Source organism: Puccinia triticina, chromosome 4A (genome assembly GCF_026914185.1).
Source record: "Puccinia triticina chromosome 4A, complete sequence".
Taxonomy (NCBI): domain Eukaryota; kingdom Fungi; phylum Basidiomycota; class Pucciniomycetes; order Pucciniales; family Pucciniaceae; genus Puccinia; species Puccinia triticina.
Window position 1 is genome coordinate 3139079 of NC_070561.1, and position 20089 is coordinate 3159167.

Consider the following 20089-nt stretch of genomic DNA (forward strand, 5'->3'; position numbering starts at 1 on the left):
CTTTGATAGTCAGGCAGTTTTCGAACAGGGTGAGTGTTGCTACATGGCTTCGTTAGATGAGGTTATGCAGTACTCGAGATGTGTTGCTTTCTTTCACAGCGATCAACCACGACACACTGAGAAGCACAAGAACAAGTGTTAATAACAATCTCTGAAGTCAGTTGCTTTGCCTCATGCCCGTCATAGCCCGAAAGCATTGGTCCCAATGTGTTCAAACACGAGTCTCCTGGTTGGCGCACCCGGCACCATCGTTAGTCGCGGCTGTCAGGTTATTTTGCTCAAAGGGTGAGAGTTTTCATTTCTAAAAAAAGACCTGGTGTGTTGGAGTAAATGAAACAACTCCTTTCCTGATATGATTCAATTTCCTCCTTAGCTTTTCATAAGGCTTTGTTTCTTATCATGTTAAAGCGCAAGGAGAACATGTTGCTTGGCTAGACGCCCAGCGCGTCTTGAAAAACCGGAAGCAGACCATAGGATGGTCAGTTGCATGTTGTATGGCTACATGAGGCGGTGGCTGTGCCGATAAGGCCCAATTAGATGTAACTTCAGGCTCTGATTTATAATTTTCTCTGCAACCTAATCTTCACACCGTCTAGCCAGCAATCTAGGCAGCGCTGGCACCTTGCTGGTTGGGGGGGATCCTGTGGGGCCTGCTCTCATTACTTACAGGCTCAGAGCTTCAACAAATTGCTTGACCTGTCTGTGAACGGCAATTACTCTAAGCTCTCTCTCTCCCTCTGTATATACAACCAAATGACCACATTGTTAGATTTATTTAGATTCTTGTATTCCTTTTGTTCCTTTTTCTCACTGTGTGAATGAAATTTTGGCCTCATCCAAAGCATGTGCATAATAACAGCACTCGGGAAGACATCCATCTTGGCGGAAATATCATCATGGCACTCCTGTTGGTTGAGGGAGAAGCAGCCTTCCAGATCTGCCTGGAGCCATTCTTTGTACGCAGCTCTCATGTGCCAGGATTATTTGGTGTACCGCTTGGCCAGACAAAAGAATCCAGCACACTCACCAAAAGTATGTTGACCCTACCGTTTTGAGTAACAAAGCACAACATCCTATTTGATGACACCATACAATTTCTGATCAAGACACCTCTTGCTTGATTCAGCTCAGGTTCATCCTGAAATTAGAAAAACACTACATGCTTGCATCAAGTACTGATGGGCCTTTGTACCCGGGTACCCGCCACGGGTGCGGGTACTACCCTAAATTATAACCCAAGTTAGATACCCGCACCCGCACCCGCACCCGCTAAAGCGGGTCAAAGCAGGTACCCGGGTACTGTTTTGCAGGTACCCGGGTTCAGGCGGCGGGTACCCGTTGTTTTATCCTTTTTGCTCGCAAGAAACTGCTCCTGAGTATTTATTACTAACTAATTTAAGGGCTATCTACCTCAACAATCTCCTCATTCTTCTTACCTTTTCCCTTGCCTTTTTGTATCTCTTTTCTCCTCTGTTCCATCTTCCATGTACGCAACATGCCAGTTTGTATCTTACCGTTTTTTGAGTAGAAAGAAACTGCCATTCCTCGAGTGAGAGAGGAGTCACTGAGGCGGTGACGCCTCACCAAAACATAATCCCGACCGAAGTTGAATGATCGCTCGATGTCCACCGTAGTTGCTGTTTCATACACAAGTTGTCAGATGGTTGTTTCAAAAATATAAGATAGAGAAAAAAACATACCTGGACAACTGAGGACATCCAGTGCCATCTGGAGCAGGCCTCCATGATTATTTCCCACACGCCCTTGGGCAATCCACCACTTTAGAGGGTTCACCGGCTGCCCTTCATCATCCAAAGTTAACCCTCCAGCAAGCCACATAGTGAGTGGATCGCTCAATGCAGTGCCTGTGCGTGCTTCAGAAGCACCACTCAGCCGGGCAAGAACACCTGTCTGAGGCTGGCGTGCAGATATTAGCAAGATATTAGCAGGCTAGAATAACAGTAAGATTGAAAAAAAAAAGAAAGTTGCTTTGGTTTCACTCACCTTTGGGCGGGGATTGGGTCTAGTCGGAGGTGGCTGAGTTAGAGGTTTGTACTGACTTTCCCACATATCTCTGGCAAGTCGCACGGCCTCAGAAATCCACTCGGGTTCCCACTTTGCCAGTTTGAAATATTCATCTTTAAAAGATGGGTGCAGAACTTGGGAATTACAAAGTAAGTTGTGTTTATCAGTTTTTATGTCAAAGGTTAATTTATAATAAAACTTACTCATAGCAACCCGGTACAGCAGCGAGCAATCCTTAAGGGTATAGTATTTGTTTGTCAGACGAAGGCCTGCACGGCAAGCATTCCTCAAGGCCGCGGGGTATACATCACGCTGATCAGAAATGATGCTCGATAAGTGACTGGTGATTTGGTCGATGAAGACAACCACTTGTGATATTTGCGCCCCGCCGCGAGTTGAGACCATAAGGGTTATTTCATAGAAGGGTTCTAGTATGTTGACGAGGTTGCGTGCCAAGTTGAGATCAATTTGGTTGATGTGATAAGCTCAATCAGTTCCGTGTCGCTTATCCTTCTGCCACTCAAGACTGCATACCAAAATGTTAGTATGTTTGGATTGAGTGGGAAAATAAATACTCACATCGCCGCCGAGCATCGCTGGATACTGGAGAGTTGCACCAGAGTAGAGTTCCACCTGGTCCTGACGTCCCGCTCGACATTGTGTGGCGTCAAACATTCCTTCTCTTGACAGATCTCCACATAGAGCGCCTTGGAGTTTGGCGACTTGTTCAGCTTCCGCGAAATTGCTCGGAACTAGCGATACATATCAGTAATTTTCTGGAATTTTGAAAACAGGAAATAACGGAATACCTTCGCCAAGCTCTCCTTGCATGATTGGGAAGTGTATACATCATCATCGTCTTTGTCGCTCAAATCATTGATGTCGCCAGTTTTCAGTTTGAGTTCTTGATCATTGATGGGATTCGTAATACACCCAGAGTTGATTGGATCATTGGATAAGTCTTCATTGGAGTCTTCATTGTTCACATGGGTACCTTTGTTGTAACTGTGTATGGTTAGCAAAAAATCAGCAGAGTTCACCTGCGAAAAGAGAAGAACATACATACAACTCAATCTGGTGTTCTGTGTCCTCTTCATCATCTTGGTCGGATTCATCCAAGTCCATGCTCTTGTCAAAGTTGTCCTGCCCACTGTTTTTCTTCTTGTGGCTTCCAAAAGGGTGCAAAATGACTTGAACGATCAAATTCAAGATATGCGCAAAACATCAAACCCATTCGGTCTCGCCGTGGAATCGAGCCCACTTGAACTTCTTGATTTCATTCACCATTGTTTGATTATTTGTGGCGTTATCGGTGACTATACCACAGATCTGCAAGAAAAAAAGCAATTAATCCAAGTAATAGATCCAAGTAATAGCTGAAGATAGTAACTCTGACATGCTTACCTTGTTTTTTAAACCAAATTTTTCAACAATTATCCGGACGGTGTCGGCCAAATAGGCACCTGTGTGTCTGTCTTTTAACCTAACAAAGTCAAGAGGCATTGACTCCAATTCAAAGTCCCCATTTTCTTGTTGAACCAAGCAATATATTACCGTTCCTAGGATATCAAACCCATTAGGGGACTGCAAGGCATCAAGGCCTAAGTACATGGCGCCTTGATGACTCTAGCAACAAGTAAAAATATAAAAATTAGTAAAAATCAGCAACATAAAAAAGAAAAAAAGAACGAACTTTGAATGATTCTATGAGAGACTCCTGTACCAATGTATAAAGCCTGAATATGTCATGGGACACCGTCTTTTGTGTAGGCAAATTTTTCAGGACAATCGGATGCAGAATGTTTCAATGTGCGCCCTCGCCAAGAGCTATGAAAGGTCGAGCAGTTTCAGCCCACCAGATTGCAAAGAGCTGGGGGACCTATTCAATAAACATTCAGTCTGTATTGAGTGAGATGAAAAAGAAGCGATTGGATTGACTTACCTCTCGCGGATCTATATCACTGGTTCCAGATACACCAAGCGCGGCAAGTTTGACAGTATCATTCACTGCTTGTTGCTTCTTGAGGCAACCAGCAACATGCTTCGAGAGGTTAGTCGGAGACGTATTGTATGTAGGGCGGTGGATTTTTGAGCCACAGCTGCCGTTTACGACATGAGAAGTGATGAGTGGAAGTAATTGGAAAGAATTCGAGAAAAGAAACTACCCACCTCTTACACAAGAATGCAATCGTCCTGCGCCCGTGTTTGTTGAGTTGGTCAGAAAGAATGGGCGGGTTGTAGTACGCATAGGCTGAACTGTTTGAATTGCTGTGCAATTTACGTGCCCGATCTGGAAAATGAAAAAATTTGTCAGTTCTTCACTTGTTTAGCAATAAAGATTAGAGGTGGAGCTTGCGAGGTACAAACTGAGCTCTTGATCATCAGAAATTTGATGAGTCGTTGACACTTGAGTATTTGCGGGAGTCGTGCTATCACGGTATGTCCGTCGCTGTTCTTGGTCTGAATGTTCAGTGAGATCGGACACAGTCGGTTTCTTTCTTCTAGCGACTCTTTTAGAATTAGGAGAGCTACTGGGGTCGGAGGTTTGTGGAGACGATTTGTGGCGCTTCTTGCTTTTGGGCGCCATGACCGTATTGGATTTGTGCTGAGGAGGGTACTGAGTATATTGGTTGGTGGGGCCAGGACCCGGTCCCAATTGTGGTTTCACAGGATATGTACATATATGTCACAGGAAAAATGCATATACTTGGTCGTTGCGCGACAACCACGGGGCCCCAATTGGTTCCCCCGCCCAGTGGCAGAAACGGGCAGGTACCCGGGTGGGTACCTGCCTCTTTTTTTTTGGCAAAACCAGATACCCGCACCCGCACCCGGCACCCGCTGGCGGGTACTAGGACACGTCAGCAGGTACCCGCCAATGGGTGCCTAGTACCCGCCAACGGGTACCAGGGCCCATCCCTAGCATCAAGTTGAGGTCTCAATATGGTTTCACAATGTTTGAAGCTATTCACACACCTGCATATTCAACCAGTTTGATGGTTTAAATTTTACAGCAATTTTTGTGCATATGCTGGTGGGGTTTTTACAGTTTGAACCCTTAATATTACAGCGGCACAGCCGCCTTAGCCTCTAGTCAATTAGAACAAGGATCATACCCATGAATCCCAAATTCTTTCTACCCTGCAATCTTTGTGCATTGCCTAATTTATGCAAGACTGAGTTGCCTTTCATGTGTAAATACCCCTTTCATGTGTACATATCCCTTTCATGTGTAAATATCCCTTTCATCATTTTTACATCACCCTTTCATGTTTCCATACCCCTTTGATGTGTACATATCCCTTTCATGTGTAAATACCCCTTACATGTGCACCTATCCCTTTTTTGCATACATACCCCTTTCATCATGTGGACATTCTCCTTTTATATGTAACAACACCTTTTGACATTCCCCTTTCATGTGCACATATGCCTTTCATGTGTGCATACCTTTTTGATGTTATTCCTTTCATGTGTAAATACCCCTTTCATGTGTAAATACCCCTTTCATGTGTAAATACCCCTTTCATGTGAACATACCTTGTTCATGTGAGCATGCACTACACCTGTAGATGAAGGAATGAACCTGGATAAATCCCAAGAAGGGCCAAAGTATCAACCTGGATGAACTTGGTTAAAGATCAAAGTATGAACCTGGTTCTTGCATGTCAACTGACAGCAGTTTCTTGAGTTTTTTTCATAGTGCTGCTTGATCTGGTGGGGCTCTGCGTCAATTGCTGACGTGGCTAAGAGCATTCACATCAGTTGCGGATTAAGGGAGGATTAGCGTAACTAATCCTCCTCGGCAACCACATTGGGTCCGATTCAATTGGACTAAACTCCTCCTGGGAGTACGATTTGGAGTAAGTGGGAGTAAAGTTACTCCTTGCTAATCCTGGGAGTAAGCGCTGCATGCAGACACTCCTTCCCACCCAAAAGTATGCACCAAACACAGTTTAAATAAGCTGTAGGTACATACCACATACTTACACAGCTTTTTATCCCGCACCGATGCAGTTGCTGGCCGGGATTAGTGCTAATCCGGGAGTAAGCAGATCTTTTACTCCTCGAGTTACACCTGCACCAATGCGGATGCTCTAAGGGGGAGCAAAGATGTCAGCCAAAGCCTATTCATCTGCCTGGGACAATATGCATATGCATAGTCTGGGAGAAGTGGTCACTGACCGAACTTCCTGATTGGGTTAGGTTTATCACCGGGCCCTCTTTGCCTTTTGTGCGCACGCGCGGCACTTGAATTTTCACGGTTTTTGGCGTGGATAGGTGGGTATGCCAATAAATTGGCGTAAATGGCCCGATAACGCCAATTTTTTTGTGCGCCGGGCCGCGAACGCCAACTTTTATGGCGTATGGGGCCCGGAACACCAATTTTCCGGGAAAAATTGGTGTACCGGCCTGAGGATGCCAATAGATGTGGCGTACAAAGCATCAGTACGCCTACCCTTTGGGCGTGTGGATTTGTTGCACGCTGGATAAAATGGTGTGGCTGTGAAGACCTCGCGCACAGCAAGGTTTCACAAGAGATCCAAAGGCCCCGGTGTACTTAGTTCAGCTCCTGCTTCCACATCCTAGCCGGTAGAGATCCTTGTTTTCCCATCTCTCCCGGCTAGGTAAGTTAATTCATTCTCTTTCTTTCCATTCTTCCCTTCTTCTTCTCTCTCTCAGCCATGCCCCTTCCTGGTCCATTAAATTTGTACTCACAGAGAGATCCTTGTTTTCCCATCTCTCCCGGCTAGCCCCTTGCCTATCTGCAATTTCAGAGACCCGTGAACTAGACATCGAGTCTCTGTGCCCTCCTCGAGCCATCTCAACAGTGAAGGAGATCCCAACTCCTTACAGTGGCCACGCCATTTCACAACTCCACCCCATCTTTCTCTTGGCGAGCTGGTGCAAGCCCAGCTTGCCAAGAGTTTTCCTCCTGGCAATATGGTCAATGTCCAGCTCGCCAAATATGTATACCTCTTGGTGCTGGCTCGCCGGGAGGAATATGTACCTCTCGGCGAGCTGCACAGCTGTAACAAGCTCACCAAGAATGTTTCTCCCGGAGAGATGGTCAAAGGCCAGCTTGCCAAGAGATATGTATTCCTCTCGGCGAGCTGGATTTGCACCAGCTCGCCGGCAGGTAGACATTTCTGTCGGCGAGATGAATTCAACCAGTTCCCCGAGAGGAATGCATACCTCTTGACAAGCTGGATTTGTACCAGCTCGCCGGAAGGTAGGCATTTCTGCCTTTGGGATGGTAATCAACCAGATCTCCGAGAGAATAAATACCTCTCGGAAAGCTGGACTTTGATCAGCTCTCCAGGCAAAACACTCACGGTGAGCTGGTCACACTTCAGCTTGCCGAGAGCTCTCGTTGACCGGGTATGTACCAGTGCCGTGATGTGATCCAGGCAAGGGGAACGCACTCTCCGCTTGCCGAGAGCTCTCGGCAAGCTGGATTTGTATCTATATGCCATGTTTCTTGGGGAATTGGCTTCTCCGGTCCCAGACTCCCGCAGATTTGGCGTACAGGACTGGGGGCGCTGGGTTTCTGGGAGTAAACTTCCCTGTACGCCAAGATGAAGAACAGATGGCGTACACGCCTGTGCACGCCTTTTTGGCGTGCATTTAGTAAAAATTTGGTGTGCATTTAGCACGACCCTTTATTTTTTCAAGCTTAATCTTGCATAATGTAAGTCCCCTTTTTGCAGGATGTGTTTTTAAATTAAAAAATATGGGACATATTCTGCAGAATTTGCTAGCCATACATTTAAAAAGATTTTTTTTTGAAACAATGATTTGTAAAATTATAGCGGCCTGCGAATAATTATTTGAAATCTTCCATTTCTACCTTGGACACCCCCTGGTAAAATCATACCAGCTGCCTTAAATGCAATTTTGATTCAAGCCACCACTGTTAATTCCATACATGATTCAATTTGACAGAATATTGAATCCTCACTCACTGTATTACTACACTTTGGAAGGAGCTGTTTAAAGAGTGGTGTAACAGTTTGTTTGGTCCTGTTAATTACCAGATTAAATTGCAATTTATTAGAAATCATTAGATTTCTTCTAAATTAAAAATACTGACATTGTCATTACTGATCCATCTGATGAGTATACAGCCACCTGAAATATAGAAAATATTGAAGAGTACAGTTAGAATTTCAGGTTTTACCAATTGCAAGTGGAATTCCCAAGTTTAACTCAATAGTAAAATCAATGCCACAAACTTACAGAGCAAGATTGGAAGGTTGAAGCCTGAACATCAACTGGGGATTGTTGACTGTCAACAAAAACTCCCTTGTTATTTGTGGGGAGTCTGTCATAGGCCCTACTCAATTCAAAAATTGGAAAAATTCAGTGATACTGAATGATGAAGGTTAAGTCATCTGATCCAGCATACGTGTTACAATCATCTGGTCGTAAAACTGTTGAAGTTCTATAACATATTGGCACTTTGAATGGGGCATCCATCTCAACTGTGGGAAGGGGCTGTCGGGATCTGATGATCAGTGCAACTTTGTCATTGGGAGCTGTCAGATTAAAATAACCAGACTGATAGTAATTTAAGATCAGTGAAAGAATTCCATTTTAGTATAAGTCACATGAGAATTGTTGCACAAGGAGCAATCCTTGATCCACGCTATGTAGAGAAAATAAATCAAGTTAGAAAACATACATTATTTTTGCAATGTCCCAGAAGTTTATTGAAACCATCTTCAATGGTTTGCTTTGTTCTAATGAGGAGGAAAGTTTTTTTGGAAATTAATATTTGGCTAATTTGCTGTTTCAAAAATGGACTCTGAGAGAGATTTTATCACCCACAGTTTATGAGTATTGGGATTATCCACCATGATCTTGAGTGGAGGAATGGGGGAAGAATCATATTGTCATGATGAGCTGGTATCAAGTGTTTGAACCCATGGGTTGAACACAATATGGAAAACTAGCGGGAAGACATGACTGGATGACTGACAGCGCAGTTTCCAAAAATTCTTTCAACGATATATTCCGATGTGTCAAGCGTCAAATCGGCTTCGTATATAATTTGCCGGTATGCCCTTGTAAATTTAATTCAATGTGCAATTGTAGATGAAGTAGTCCGAAGCCAGTGAGCGCGGGATGGCTTGATAGTCCGTAGTCGGATTCATGATAGAGCGATCGCGAAGGGAAAACTGCAAGGCGTACTTGTTACAATCAGCTCGCCCCGCCCTGGGTAGAGAGCACTTGACATTGGGATCAGATGTGTCATAGGGGCTACAAGCTGGTAGCAGGCCGATCAGGATAATAACGAAAAACAAAATATACAACATGTTCGTCTTTGAATGCAGCTTTCAGCCAGTAGAAAATAGAATCAAGGTGAATGTCGAATTGGGTGGGAGATTTGAAAATTACAATTTTCAAAGGAAGTTGTTAGTCACAAGTCCCTCATGAAAGCTGGGCCGAGGGCCTGAGGGACATGGTTGGTGGTTGGTTACCGAGGAAATATAGAGTCCGGTGTCCATGGATGTAGCGAAGAGCGGGGAGAGAGCTGAAATGTGGCCTGTCAGTTTTGATATATTCATATTTACATACTTCAACTGTGACTCCCAGCAATGGTCTCCACAACTTTCTCAAGTCCCCTGTTTTGACGATGGCCCAAACTGGTCGAGTAATGGTGGTATGAGCAGCAACGGCAAAAAAAATACAATACATGTAATATCTGTATCTGCCTGCATTTGTATCTGTTTTGCACCCAATACTATTTATTTGTATTGTGTTCAAAGACCAATACTATACAAATGAATCCAAACTTTGGTATCTTGTTGCAAATACAGCCCAATACAAGATACTGTATTTTTATGTTTTTTGATAGTTTTTCTGTATACAGTCCACAGTGGCCAAAAACAAGAAAATCAATTTTCAATACTTTATTGATACAATACTATGGTATTGTATCTTCAGGCAGATACAATACATTTGTATTTTCAATTTTGTATTTTTCAACAGATCCAATGCACAAGTATCTGAAGATACTGTATTGTATAGTATCTGTTTCACTGTTGTGAGCAGTGGTCACGGGAGTGTGAATGTGTTTATCCCAGATTATTCAAGACAAAGACAGAGAATCACAGCATCAAAGATCAAGGGATTCCCCTATACTTTTCAAAAGGCAAGAAAACAAGATGTCCGATTTACAAATTAAACAGAGGAAAACAGAGGGAAAAAACATTTAAACAAATCAAAATATACATGAATATTGGTCCAATAACTCAAATTGCACCCAGCCAGGGATCAGGGATCCCTAGGCACAATAAGACAGCAGACAGATGCATACTATAGGTATCCATATTGTAATTCTGCTTAGCCTTAAGCTTGAACAATTCAAGATTTTCAGCGGGCTCAAGTTATGGCTTTCCAGTCACAGCACTGGTAAACACTTGGTTTTCTGCCATACCCAGCTCCAACCTTGCAACATCACCCCTATTATTGCCAAGCATAAAGTGATAAAAACCTTGACTGAAATTTTAGGATCCCATGATTTTGAGTGCACAGATTGAATGTCCAAGCTTTCCTGTAATTACAATACCATGAGTGCACTCATGCAGCACAATGTATTGACCACAGGTGAGTCAGCCCAGGAAATCTCAATTCATCAACAGCCCAATGGATGAATGCAAGATCCAGTACATAGTCCTACCAGACCCTGCTACAAAGCATCAAAAGTGCTTAATTTGTAATGAGATATTGGAGGACTTCCCGTCAATCTGCAGCCCCCTGCAGAGTCAGATCTGCAGCTAGAAAACCTTAATTTTTGCAGGGAAATGTTGTCCCAGGGGCTGCAGATCTGGTTCTGCAGGGTCTGTAGATCTCGACGGGAAGTCATCCATTACTCGGCTGCTTTGACCAATGAAGTGTTTGAGAAAAAGTTTATCAATTTCCATTGGGATCCCAATCAATTTATCTAGTTCTATCGTCTTTATTCTCAGATGAATCAAAGCTCAGTTATCTTGCATTGACATTGCAAAAAACAAGCGACTCTTTTTAATTCTACATAAAGTTCAGAAGATTACATTCCAGCTAGTTCATAATTTTATTCGCCAGCTTATCTCAATGTTCGAGATGGGCCAGAATACTCAGAATAAGAAAGAGAATCCGTATCCGAGTCGTCCTCTTCGCTATCACTGTCGCCCATTATGATGAAGAGTGAATTAGCCTTCCGGACGAAAACCTGAAGAGCAAATTGATGTTGAGCTGTCCACATTTGACACCATTCACGAGCTTTTCGAAGCTGAGTTGGGTCAGCGCCAGGGTCGAGTGTATTCAAGTGTTTCTGAATCTCATCAACAATCAATACGAAGTCCTCGAAATAACAGTCGATCTGATTGACCAATCCTCTCAAGCGGCGTTTCAAGACGAGAATTGTCAATTTTCTGAGCTTGCTTTCCATTGCTTCTGTTTCCGTGTGGATTTTTTTCAGCTGTTTCAACTTCATTTGGGAAGTCATGAAGGGTTCGCTGCTGGTAGAGCTCGATAGTTTGTGCAACAGGATTCGGCAGATCTTCAAGAGCGATGTCAAATCTTGAAGGAGTTCGACCTCAAGGTGGCTCATATCTTTCCTTGCAGTCCAACGATGTAGCCGGAGATGATCTCTATCGCAGATTCCTTCTATCTTAGTATTCTTGTGCGAGTCAGTGGGCTGCAAGCATTTGACCACGGCCAGCTCCATGATTTCGATCTCTCGTACGTTTATTTGCCACTGAGTTCGGAGTACTCGCCGTGGATCTTCCAAGTCCGCAATCAGCCAATTTATCGATTGTAGCACGTCGCGTAGTGCCTTTTCCTTTCTTCCGACAGACGGAGATTCTGTGCCTCGTAAGGACTCTGCGATTGCTTTAAAAAGCTCAGCTATGCCGTTTCGTATGCGATCAACCCCTAAGTGGATTTCTGGGTAGTGATATGGGCGCAGCCAATAAGTCGCACTTTTCGGTATCTCGATCTGGCAAGTATTCTGGGATTGGGCGGAGGTCCAGAAAGGCGTTGGTTCGGATCTCTCCCAGTGAGACCACGATACAATAATGCTCGATTTCAGCTGGGATGCATCATTGGTAATGATATCAATCCAACCGATCTCCGTGGACGGGTCTTCAGATAAAGGTAAATCTTTCAAACGAGAAGGTTCTAGAGCATCTGATATTGCGACGAGGTGACGACGCAATCGGGGTAAAAGTTCTCGCTCTATTCGATGGTCCCAGGCCCAGCGAAGCTCCTTTTTCTCTCGCCATTCATGCGTTTGACGACCTGTTTCAAGCGTTGGTATAACTTGTCTTAAGGCGTGCATGAAGAGGGCTGATTAAATAACCGATTCGCAAGTCAGATAATAAACCTATTTCCCAATGACTGCAGTGAAGTATCTCGAAACATACCAGCAACGAGAGAAGACTGTTTTTCCGATTTTGATTCTGAGGTTTCGATTTGGTTTTGGAGTTCAGGTTCGTCCGGGTTGGGTCTTTCGCGTCTTGCATGCAATCCCCGTCCAAGTTCTTGGGAATCGCTATCTTTGGCTTGGCTAGTCATCTGGGGATCGCCTGGGGATAATGGTTCAGAGCAAATTAGAGATGACAGAAGGGGAACGTGCCAGATTGGACTTCTTGAGGTGTAGGTTGTAGTTCTGGGCGAGACAAACTGAGGTTGTACCCCCGGCGTGTACTCAGTGTAGTCCGGCCATCCGGCTAGTCCACGGATATCCGATCCGCGCGCTAGCTCACAATCCTATTATTTTTTCGAACGACGCTTGTCTTCGTTTGTTCTGGGCAACAAACAAGCCCACTCGGAGGGACGTGGGGCTAACCAGCATCCAGGGTTTCTCCAACCAAATGAAGCTTTGTGCATGCAATGTTGTGCGCCAACAACCAGTCTCACTTTTTGCATGCTGGACAAGACTTCAGACTCAGTTGACCTTGCAGCAAACGATTAGGTTTGGTCACTCTCTTGAATCAGTTAATACCTTTCTGTTATTCAAAAAGCTAAGCCTACATATAGCCTATGTTCATTTGAGAAGAGAAACAAAACAAAAACATGCTGTACTGCCTAGTTGAGAAAAGTTAGAGAATGAGTATTGATTTTTTCTGTTGTTTAAAAAACATGTCTTGGTAGGATATTGCAGCATACATATTTACATCATGGGCCCTATCGTGGTGAGCCCTAAGTCAATCATTGATCAACAATCATCCATCTCTTGTTCAGTCACCATACTGATTATCATCGTCGTAAAAAATACCTTAACGAATTTATAACGCTATTGTTTTATGTTTCGGTGAGAAATTTCGAATGGCGAATCGGTATTGAGTTTTCCACATCAGACACCATTGACGAGACTTTTCGACATGAGCTCGATCGTCAGGCGAAGTAAGAGTGGCTAAGTGGCTCTCGATTGTCTTGATGATGTAATTGAAGAACTTGAGGAAGGCATCTAATTGTCCGAGTGCTCTTGTGGTCAGTCGCTCCAAGATCATCGTCGTATACTTTCTAAGGTCCTCTTCTAGTTCCTCAGTGTGGGCGTAAAAGTCTTTCAATTTGCTCATACTCATCTTGTGAATCAAGAGGGGTTCGCTACTTGGATTCTTACACAATTTGACCAACAGGAGTCGGCAGACCTTCAGGAGCGGGATGTAAGCTTGAAAGATTTTGATATCCGCTTTACTCATGTCTTCCAGTGAAGGCCAAGGGTGGACGTTCCCATCGTCATCTCGACCTTTTGGATTCGTATCTTTACAGGCCGCTCGGGGCTTTAAGCAGTTACCGACAGTCATGTGCATAATTTCGATCTCTCGAGTGACGTATTTCCATTTGGCTTTGAGCACTTTACACGGATTTTCGAAGTCCCCATGCAACCGATCCACTGAGTCCAACATTTCGCATATAGACGGTTGTCTCAGTTCGCCAGCCGGGGGCTCTTTGGATTTTAAGGTTTTGATGTATACTCTGAATGTCTTGATTATCTCGTCTCGGATCTGATCAACGTCCCAGGGAACGTCGGGGAAGTACCATGGGTCGAGGGGATAAGTAAGGTTTTCAGAGCCTTGACTCGAGCTCCAGGGTGCAGTCACGCTTGATTTTAGCCGGTTCATCTCGTTCGCGACTAGCTTGATCAAATCGGTCTGCTTGACTGGGTTTTTGGAAGATAGCACCTCGTATAGTCGATCGGGTACGAAAATATCGGAGACTTCGACGAGGTGTTGACGCAATCGAGGCACGAGTGTCCGCTCGACTCTATACTCATGGGACTGGGCTCCTAAGCGAAGTAGTAACTCTTGCCACGCTTGACCTTCCGGGCCATTTTCAAGTAGTGATATAGCATCTTTCAATGCTTTGATGAAGAGTACTTATGTGATCGAGAAAGAAAGCAAGAAGGGTTCCAAAATCAGCCGATTATCAACAATAAAATGAATATGTATTGAATTATCTCTCTGCCTACTTCGAGCATCTGCCAATTGTTTCCACCCTGGGGCCGGTGGTGTTGGTCGTCCGGCGTCGATTTTGAGTGATTCCACCATGCCGCGTGCGACGTTGAGCTCTTTTTCGATTTCTTGGGGACTTTTGCTAGACATCGATTGACCTGTCGAATCGTTTCTTGAGTGGACGAAGGCTGATATCAAACTTAACGCAAGTCCCTCCTCGGGGGAGCGGTTAAGCTCGGGGGTGGCTTGGGTCGATCCACCCACGCAGTCACCGGGGCTGACTGACGCGAGAGATCGGAGGCTCGGTCCCCGAGGGTCCCCGAATCCATGTACCACAAACCCTGGACTGTTGGACACAAGAGGCAAGTTCGAGGATTGCTATACATATGGGCATCTCCGGTGTTGCGAGGCAACCCAGTATGCTGCACGTCTAATCTTCCTAAGCCTTTTTATACTGCTAAGTATGCAATTACGATTAGCCTTGCTCTCAACGTGGTGTTAGAGATCGAATTTCTCAATTGCAACATTCATGCATGATGAATTCTAATCTACTTGGAATCTTCAAGCAGATCAAACCTTTTCTGGGATGGATGGATGCTTTCTACGCGCCTGCTGGTTGATCTGATGTAAGGATGTGTAGGAATATCAAGGCCACATCAGTGGGGAAATAAGCCTTGAGATCCGGGATAATCCTGGTATGACACTTATGATACACTTGAAAAGGATAAAAAGATTCCACGTGTTTTCAATTCTTGGAGCGTTTACTTCGACGAGGTTGGGTTGTTCCGGACTGCGTCTTGCGTTTATTAGATTGGGGGTTGTCCAAATTAGTGCCATCGGATTGATCAGATGAAATCTTTGTTGGTTTGCTAGCTAAGTTGACTTTCTCTGTAGACAGCCATCCGCCCTTGACGCCCAAGTTTCTAACCACCTCAAAAGCTTCTAAAGGTACCGGCTGTACAGATAGTCTGCCTCGATTTAAGAGCGGCATGTCTTTGATGGCTTGTAAGTCTTCGGTGGTTAAATAATCGGGCAGGCTTACTTTTCCGCTGATTAAATTCTGTAGCAGTTTGAGAGGGACGAAGTTTGGGAGACGAGAAACGAATTTGACATCGACCTAGAGATGGTGTATCACTAAATTGAATGAGAAGGTGCAGTCTCATGATGATGGAAAACACTGACCATGAACCAAGTCGGCTTACTTTCCATTGACTTTGGGTCGTGGTATGGATGGGATGGATCGAAGGCAGTGACTGCAAGACAGGTTAATTATTCTAATGCGTCAGAATTCAAGATCAACGAAAACCAGACAATATCAGCATGAGATGAACATTCAACCGACAATCCGGATATCCCTCTTTATCAATCTCAGCTATTCCAGCGATTCCGGGAACTTTGCCTGCGAAACAAAATGAGGACGATGATCCAGTTTAGGAAAAGCTTAAAGATTACACGGAAACTATTTTCGAATGGTTAGAATACGGGAGACAACTCACAATTGGAATGATAGAATAAAACACGGTCCCCCTTTCTCATCTTTTCTTTCATCAAGTTCTTAGCCTCGTGATCTGAGGCAATAGCGCATGGATGAATTGGAGCATGATGGATAAAAACAGTGGTAGTCGAGTTCAACACGACAATCGTATGATCATCTCTTCATCGAATGGAAATATAGTGGCTCATTGTTTCGTTCATACTCAACTCCGTACGCCATCCCAGTGTTCGATTCCTACCTTTTCAAGATCATCAATCTTATTGTGCATATTCACAAACGAAGAAAAATTTAGTGGTGGAATTGAAGAGCTGAGCAGGGGAGAAATTACTAAACTGAAAATGCGACATCCTTTCCTGTTAATTGTGCATGCAACGGGAGCAAGAAAATAGTAGGTAAAACGCATCAGGCAAGGGGATCGTTTTATTCTCCTCTATGCGTTCACTTGTCGTACAAAGCGCGTGATTCTTCGATTTTACGGTTTAAGTCATCATACCTTTGACGATCCTAGGTTCGGGTTCAGCCTTCCGAGAGAAACATTTATAAGTGGCCGAAATCTCAGATTGGTAACCGTGGGCACCATTTGAATGGACAAATCAAAGCGACTGACGCTCACTTTCATAAGCCAGGCGTTACGCGAAGACTCCATTTCTTCTTATGATTGTTGGTTCCTGTGGGCTGCAAAATAGAAACCATTCCAGCGTTGTGAGCTATTGATAAACCAAGTCAAGAAAAACAGACACAGGAGAAAATGCTTGGGCCGTACTTCTTTGCTCTCAGTCGTTGTGTCCTATCCTGTCCCAGTTCGTTTTGTATGTCTTCTGGTTTTGAGTGTATCGAAAAGCAAAATAAGGGTGGTTGAATGCGGCCAAGCCTTGAGGTGGTGAGCTCCGTGCGGATGCTTTGACTTTGGAGTGCCGATTGCTCTCCTCAAACTAATTCACCCGGCTGGCAGAGCACACATGACCGAGAGCCACGGACCACATACATAGTATCGGAATGTCGATGGTCAAATCTCTCGAGTCGCACCAAGACCTCAAAAGCTTTATCGACCGATTCGATAACTTCCTGTTCGACTGTGATGGCGTAATTTGGCACGGAGAAGAGCTCATCAAAGGTGTTCGGACAGCCTTGGAACTCCTGCGAAAGTCGAATAAGAAACTGATCTTCGTCACCAACAATGCAACCAAGAGCCGGGAAGCGTTTAAAGCTAAATTCGATCGACTCGGTATTCAAGCTGACCTAGTCTGTCATGTTGCTTCCTCTCTCCTATTCACTCTGTTTTGAATACATTCGATATGCTCAATTTGCCACACTGGAAATCATGGAAACTGACATCTGTTTTCTTTTGTTCGTCTTGACATGAAATCGTGTATGGGTTGTAGGATGAAATCTTTGGCTCAGCTTATGCAACTGCACTTTACCTCAAACGGATCTTGAAATTTCCTGACCATAAGAAAGTATACGTAATCGGCGAGAAGGGTCTTGAAGATGAATTGGCAAGCGAAAACTTAAGATTTTGTGGGGGCACTGTTAGTTGAAAAACATCTTCATGAGCAAAACATTCAGGAAACTAATTGCTGAACCACGTGCTTGGTCTTGGCGTCATGGAATTCTCATGGATTGATTCCCTCTAGGACCCAGCCGATAACGAGTTTATTGACCTGATGGATTTTTCCTCCATTCAGACTGATCGAGAAGTGGGTGCTGTGATGTGTGGATTTGACATGCACATCAAGTAAGCTAGCCAACTGATTTTGCCCATATACATCATCCCCTCATCACTCCGCTCTTCATTCACATTTCGTCTATTTAGCTATAAAAAACTTGCAAAGGCACATCGGTATTTGCATGAAAATCCGGACTGCCATTTCATTTTGACAAACGACGATTCCGTAAGTAACCGACTAGTATATTTTCTTTCTACGGAAGACACCATCCACTACCCCTTATCGATGTACACCAATGTCGACCACAAGCAAAAAATGAATCAACCGTTGATTTATTGACACTTTCTGATGTGCTACCCGAACAACGCTGGCATGGATAATATCTAGACCTTTCCTACTGACGGTTCACTCTTTCCTGGCTCCGGCGCTATTTCAGCCCCACTGAGATACGCCATGCTGGGCAAAAAGGATCCGATTGTCGTGGGTAAACCCAACCAACCCATGCTGGATTGCATCCTAGAAAAGTCAGTCTTGATTGGGCAATCCACATTGTCAAACTCTATCGGCAGAGTTAACTAAATCATCGTTTCTTCCCGCACCGCCCTACAGACATAAGCTTGACCCATCTAGGAGCTGTATGATTGGTGATCGATTGGATACAGATATCGCTTTCGGAATTAACGGCGGTCTTTCCACCCTCTTGGTCTTAACAGGCGTCGTCACTAGAGCTGACATAAGCGAGACCGCTGCAAAGATTTTGCCAGAGTATGTCATCGACAGTTTGGGCGACTTTGCGGTATTGTCACCTTGATCATGTATATGTGGTGCCCTCCTACTCCGACGCTTGGTCAAATTTTCTCTTGATTATTGAACATGATCTTCTTTAAATGGGTCGCACCTCCTCTTCACATTTATCCTTACCAGGAAAAAAATACCGTATACTGCGTTGCTGGAAAAAATAAACATGAATAACACACCTTGCACCAAGATCCAGGTCCCATTTGTCAGCGGTATATTACAAGCTTATAATGTTTTTTTTTTTTTGCATGACATCCTGTGAGAAACTGGACCAAGTCCATTAAACCTTCATCAGGTGTCATGAAAATCCACATTAGGGGGTATCAAATATAAGAAATCCACAATTAGAAAACAGCCATGGCCACAATTGCATCATAACACAATTTGACCTGTTTGTTGATTGGGATGATTTTTTGGGGTTCAATTTATATTATTCACATGCTCATGAAGGTGTTCATTGTTTTTACTTTTCTAATTTTTCCCTCATGTGTGTGCATAAGAGGTTGTTACAAATTGCAGGCTGGGCCTCTTTCAGATCAACAACACGTACAAAAGGCCCACCTGAATTGTCATATTTCCCTAAAAAAAGGCAGGTATCATCTATAATTGAGCCAAAAAAGGATGAAGATAGGGTGAAAGTATGTTTCAAGTCAAGCTTGGAGGTTTGTGGTACCAGATTTCAGCTAAACAACTTGGCTTCTTAACACATATAAGCTTAGGGGGTTAATAAACGTACCCAATTTTTCCGCATCTGTACCCGGTTTTTGCGTACCCCCTTTTCCGCGTGCGTACCCGGTTTTTTTCTACTCATTTCTACGCAACACAAATAATATCAAAATTCATCTAAAATGATGAACATAATTATCATGCAATCAGAACTTCAAAAAAACTATTTTTTGATGAATTGATTATTTTTTGCATACCCTCTTTTCTGGGGTACATACCAAGGAATAACTTTTTTGTTACATGTCCCAGACGCACAAAAATTTCAGAGCACTTATAATTGTAAATATTTTGCATTCCCTGAAATTTTCAGGATTTTCAGGGAGTGCGCGGCGGGCTTAGTAGGAAAATTCTTGCTAGCTGAATAATGTTTTTGTGACAGTTTCAATCAGTCTAAAAATTTCAGGGATTTTTAAACTCTGTATTTTCTCTGTGCCCTGAAATTTTGAGCAATGGGGTGGTATAAAAAAATGAGATATCAGGGGTGTGCGGCAGTCTTGATAGGAAAAATATGTCTAATTGAATAGTTTTTTTGTTACATGTCACAGCAGTCTAAAAACTTCAGGGAACTTTCAAATATGCATATTCTCCGTGCCCTTGAACTTTCAGCAGTTTTTTGGCATCAGAAAATGAGTCCTATGGGGTGTGCACTAGTAGGTATTATGACTACTGCACATCCCTTAAATCTCAGGTTCTAAAGCCAGAACATTGCTAAAAATTTCAGGGTACTTAGAATATGCATATTTGAAAGTTCCCTGAAGTTTTTAGACTGCTGTGACATGTAAAAAAAAACTATCCAATTAGACATATGTTTCCTATTAAGACTGCCGCACACCCCTTATATCTCATGTTTTTATGCCACCACATTGCTCAAAATTGCATCCCACCCCAAGGTGCCATTTTCCTTTGGGGGAGAATTGTAAATGATTGAAGTG

General features: G+C 43.8%; 5 protein-coding genes across 5 annotated transcripts; 1 reads left to right on the forward strand and 4 right to left on the reverse strand.

Moving 5' to 3' along the window:
• Positions 1-7832: 7832 nt before the first annotated feature.
• On the reverse strand, positions 7833-9344 carry PtA15_4A390 (uncharacterized protein; the record flags this gene model as incomplete). Its single annotated transcript, XM_053168269.1, has 9 exons — positions 7833-7910; positions 7992-8049; positions 8120-8157; positions 8266-8362; positions 8435-8586; positions 8711-8768; positions 8857-8888; positions 9008-9092; positions 9220-9344. 9 exons carry the CDS (start codon positions 9342-9344, stop codon positions 7833-7835), a joined length of 723 nt encoding a protein of 240 aa, XP_053019495.1.
• A 1772-nt stretch (positions 9345-11116) lies between these two features.
• PtA15_4A391 (uncharacterized protein) lies at positions 11117-12588 on the reverse strand (the record flags this gene model as incomplete). Its single annotated transcript, XM_053168270.1, has 2 exons — positions 11117-12360; positions 12438-12588. The coding sequence occupies 2 exons, from the start codon at positions 12586-12588 to the stop codon at positions 11117-11119; spliced, it is 1395 nt and encodes a 464-aa protein (XP_053019496.1).
• A 713-nt stretch (positions 12589-13301) lies between these two features.
• Positions 13302-14621, reverse strand: PtA15_4A392 (uncharacterized protein; the record flags this gene model as incomplete). Its single annotated transcript, XM_053168271.1, has 2 exons — positions 13302-14395; positions 14489-14621. The coding sequence occupies 2 exons, from the start codon at positions 14619-14621 to the stop codon at positions 13302-13304; spliced, it is 1227 nt and encodes a 408-aa protein (XP_053019497.1).
• Positions 14622-15216: 595 nt separating this feature from the next.
• Positions 15217-16612, reverse strand: PtA15_4A393 (uncharacterized protein; the record flags this gene model as incomplete). The annotated part of the gene is made up of 7 exons (XM_053168272.1): positions 15217-15588; positions 15654-15724; positions 15814-15870; positions 15968-16039; positions 16174-16319; positions 16409-16470; positions 16580-16612. The coding sequence occupies 7 exons, from the start codon at positions 16610-16612 to the stop codon at positions 15217-15219; spliced, it is 813 nt and encodes a 270-aa protein (XP_053019498.1).
• Positions 16613-16962: 350 nt separating this feature from the next.
• PtA15_4A394 (uncharacterized protein) lies at positions 16963-18444 on the forward strand (the record flags this gene model as incomplete). The annotated part of the gene is made up of 6 exons (XM_053168273.1): positions 16963-17208; positions 17349-17495; positions 17601-17701; positions 17780-17858; positions 18021-18157; positions 18243-18444. 6 exons carry the CDS (start codon positions 16963-16965, stop codon positions 18442-18444), a joined length of 912 nt encoding a protein of 303 aa, XP_053019499.1.
• Between the last annotated feature and the right edge of the window lie 1645 nt (positions 18445-20089).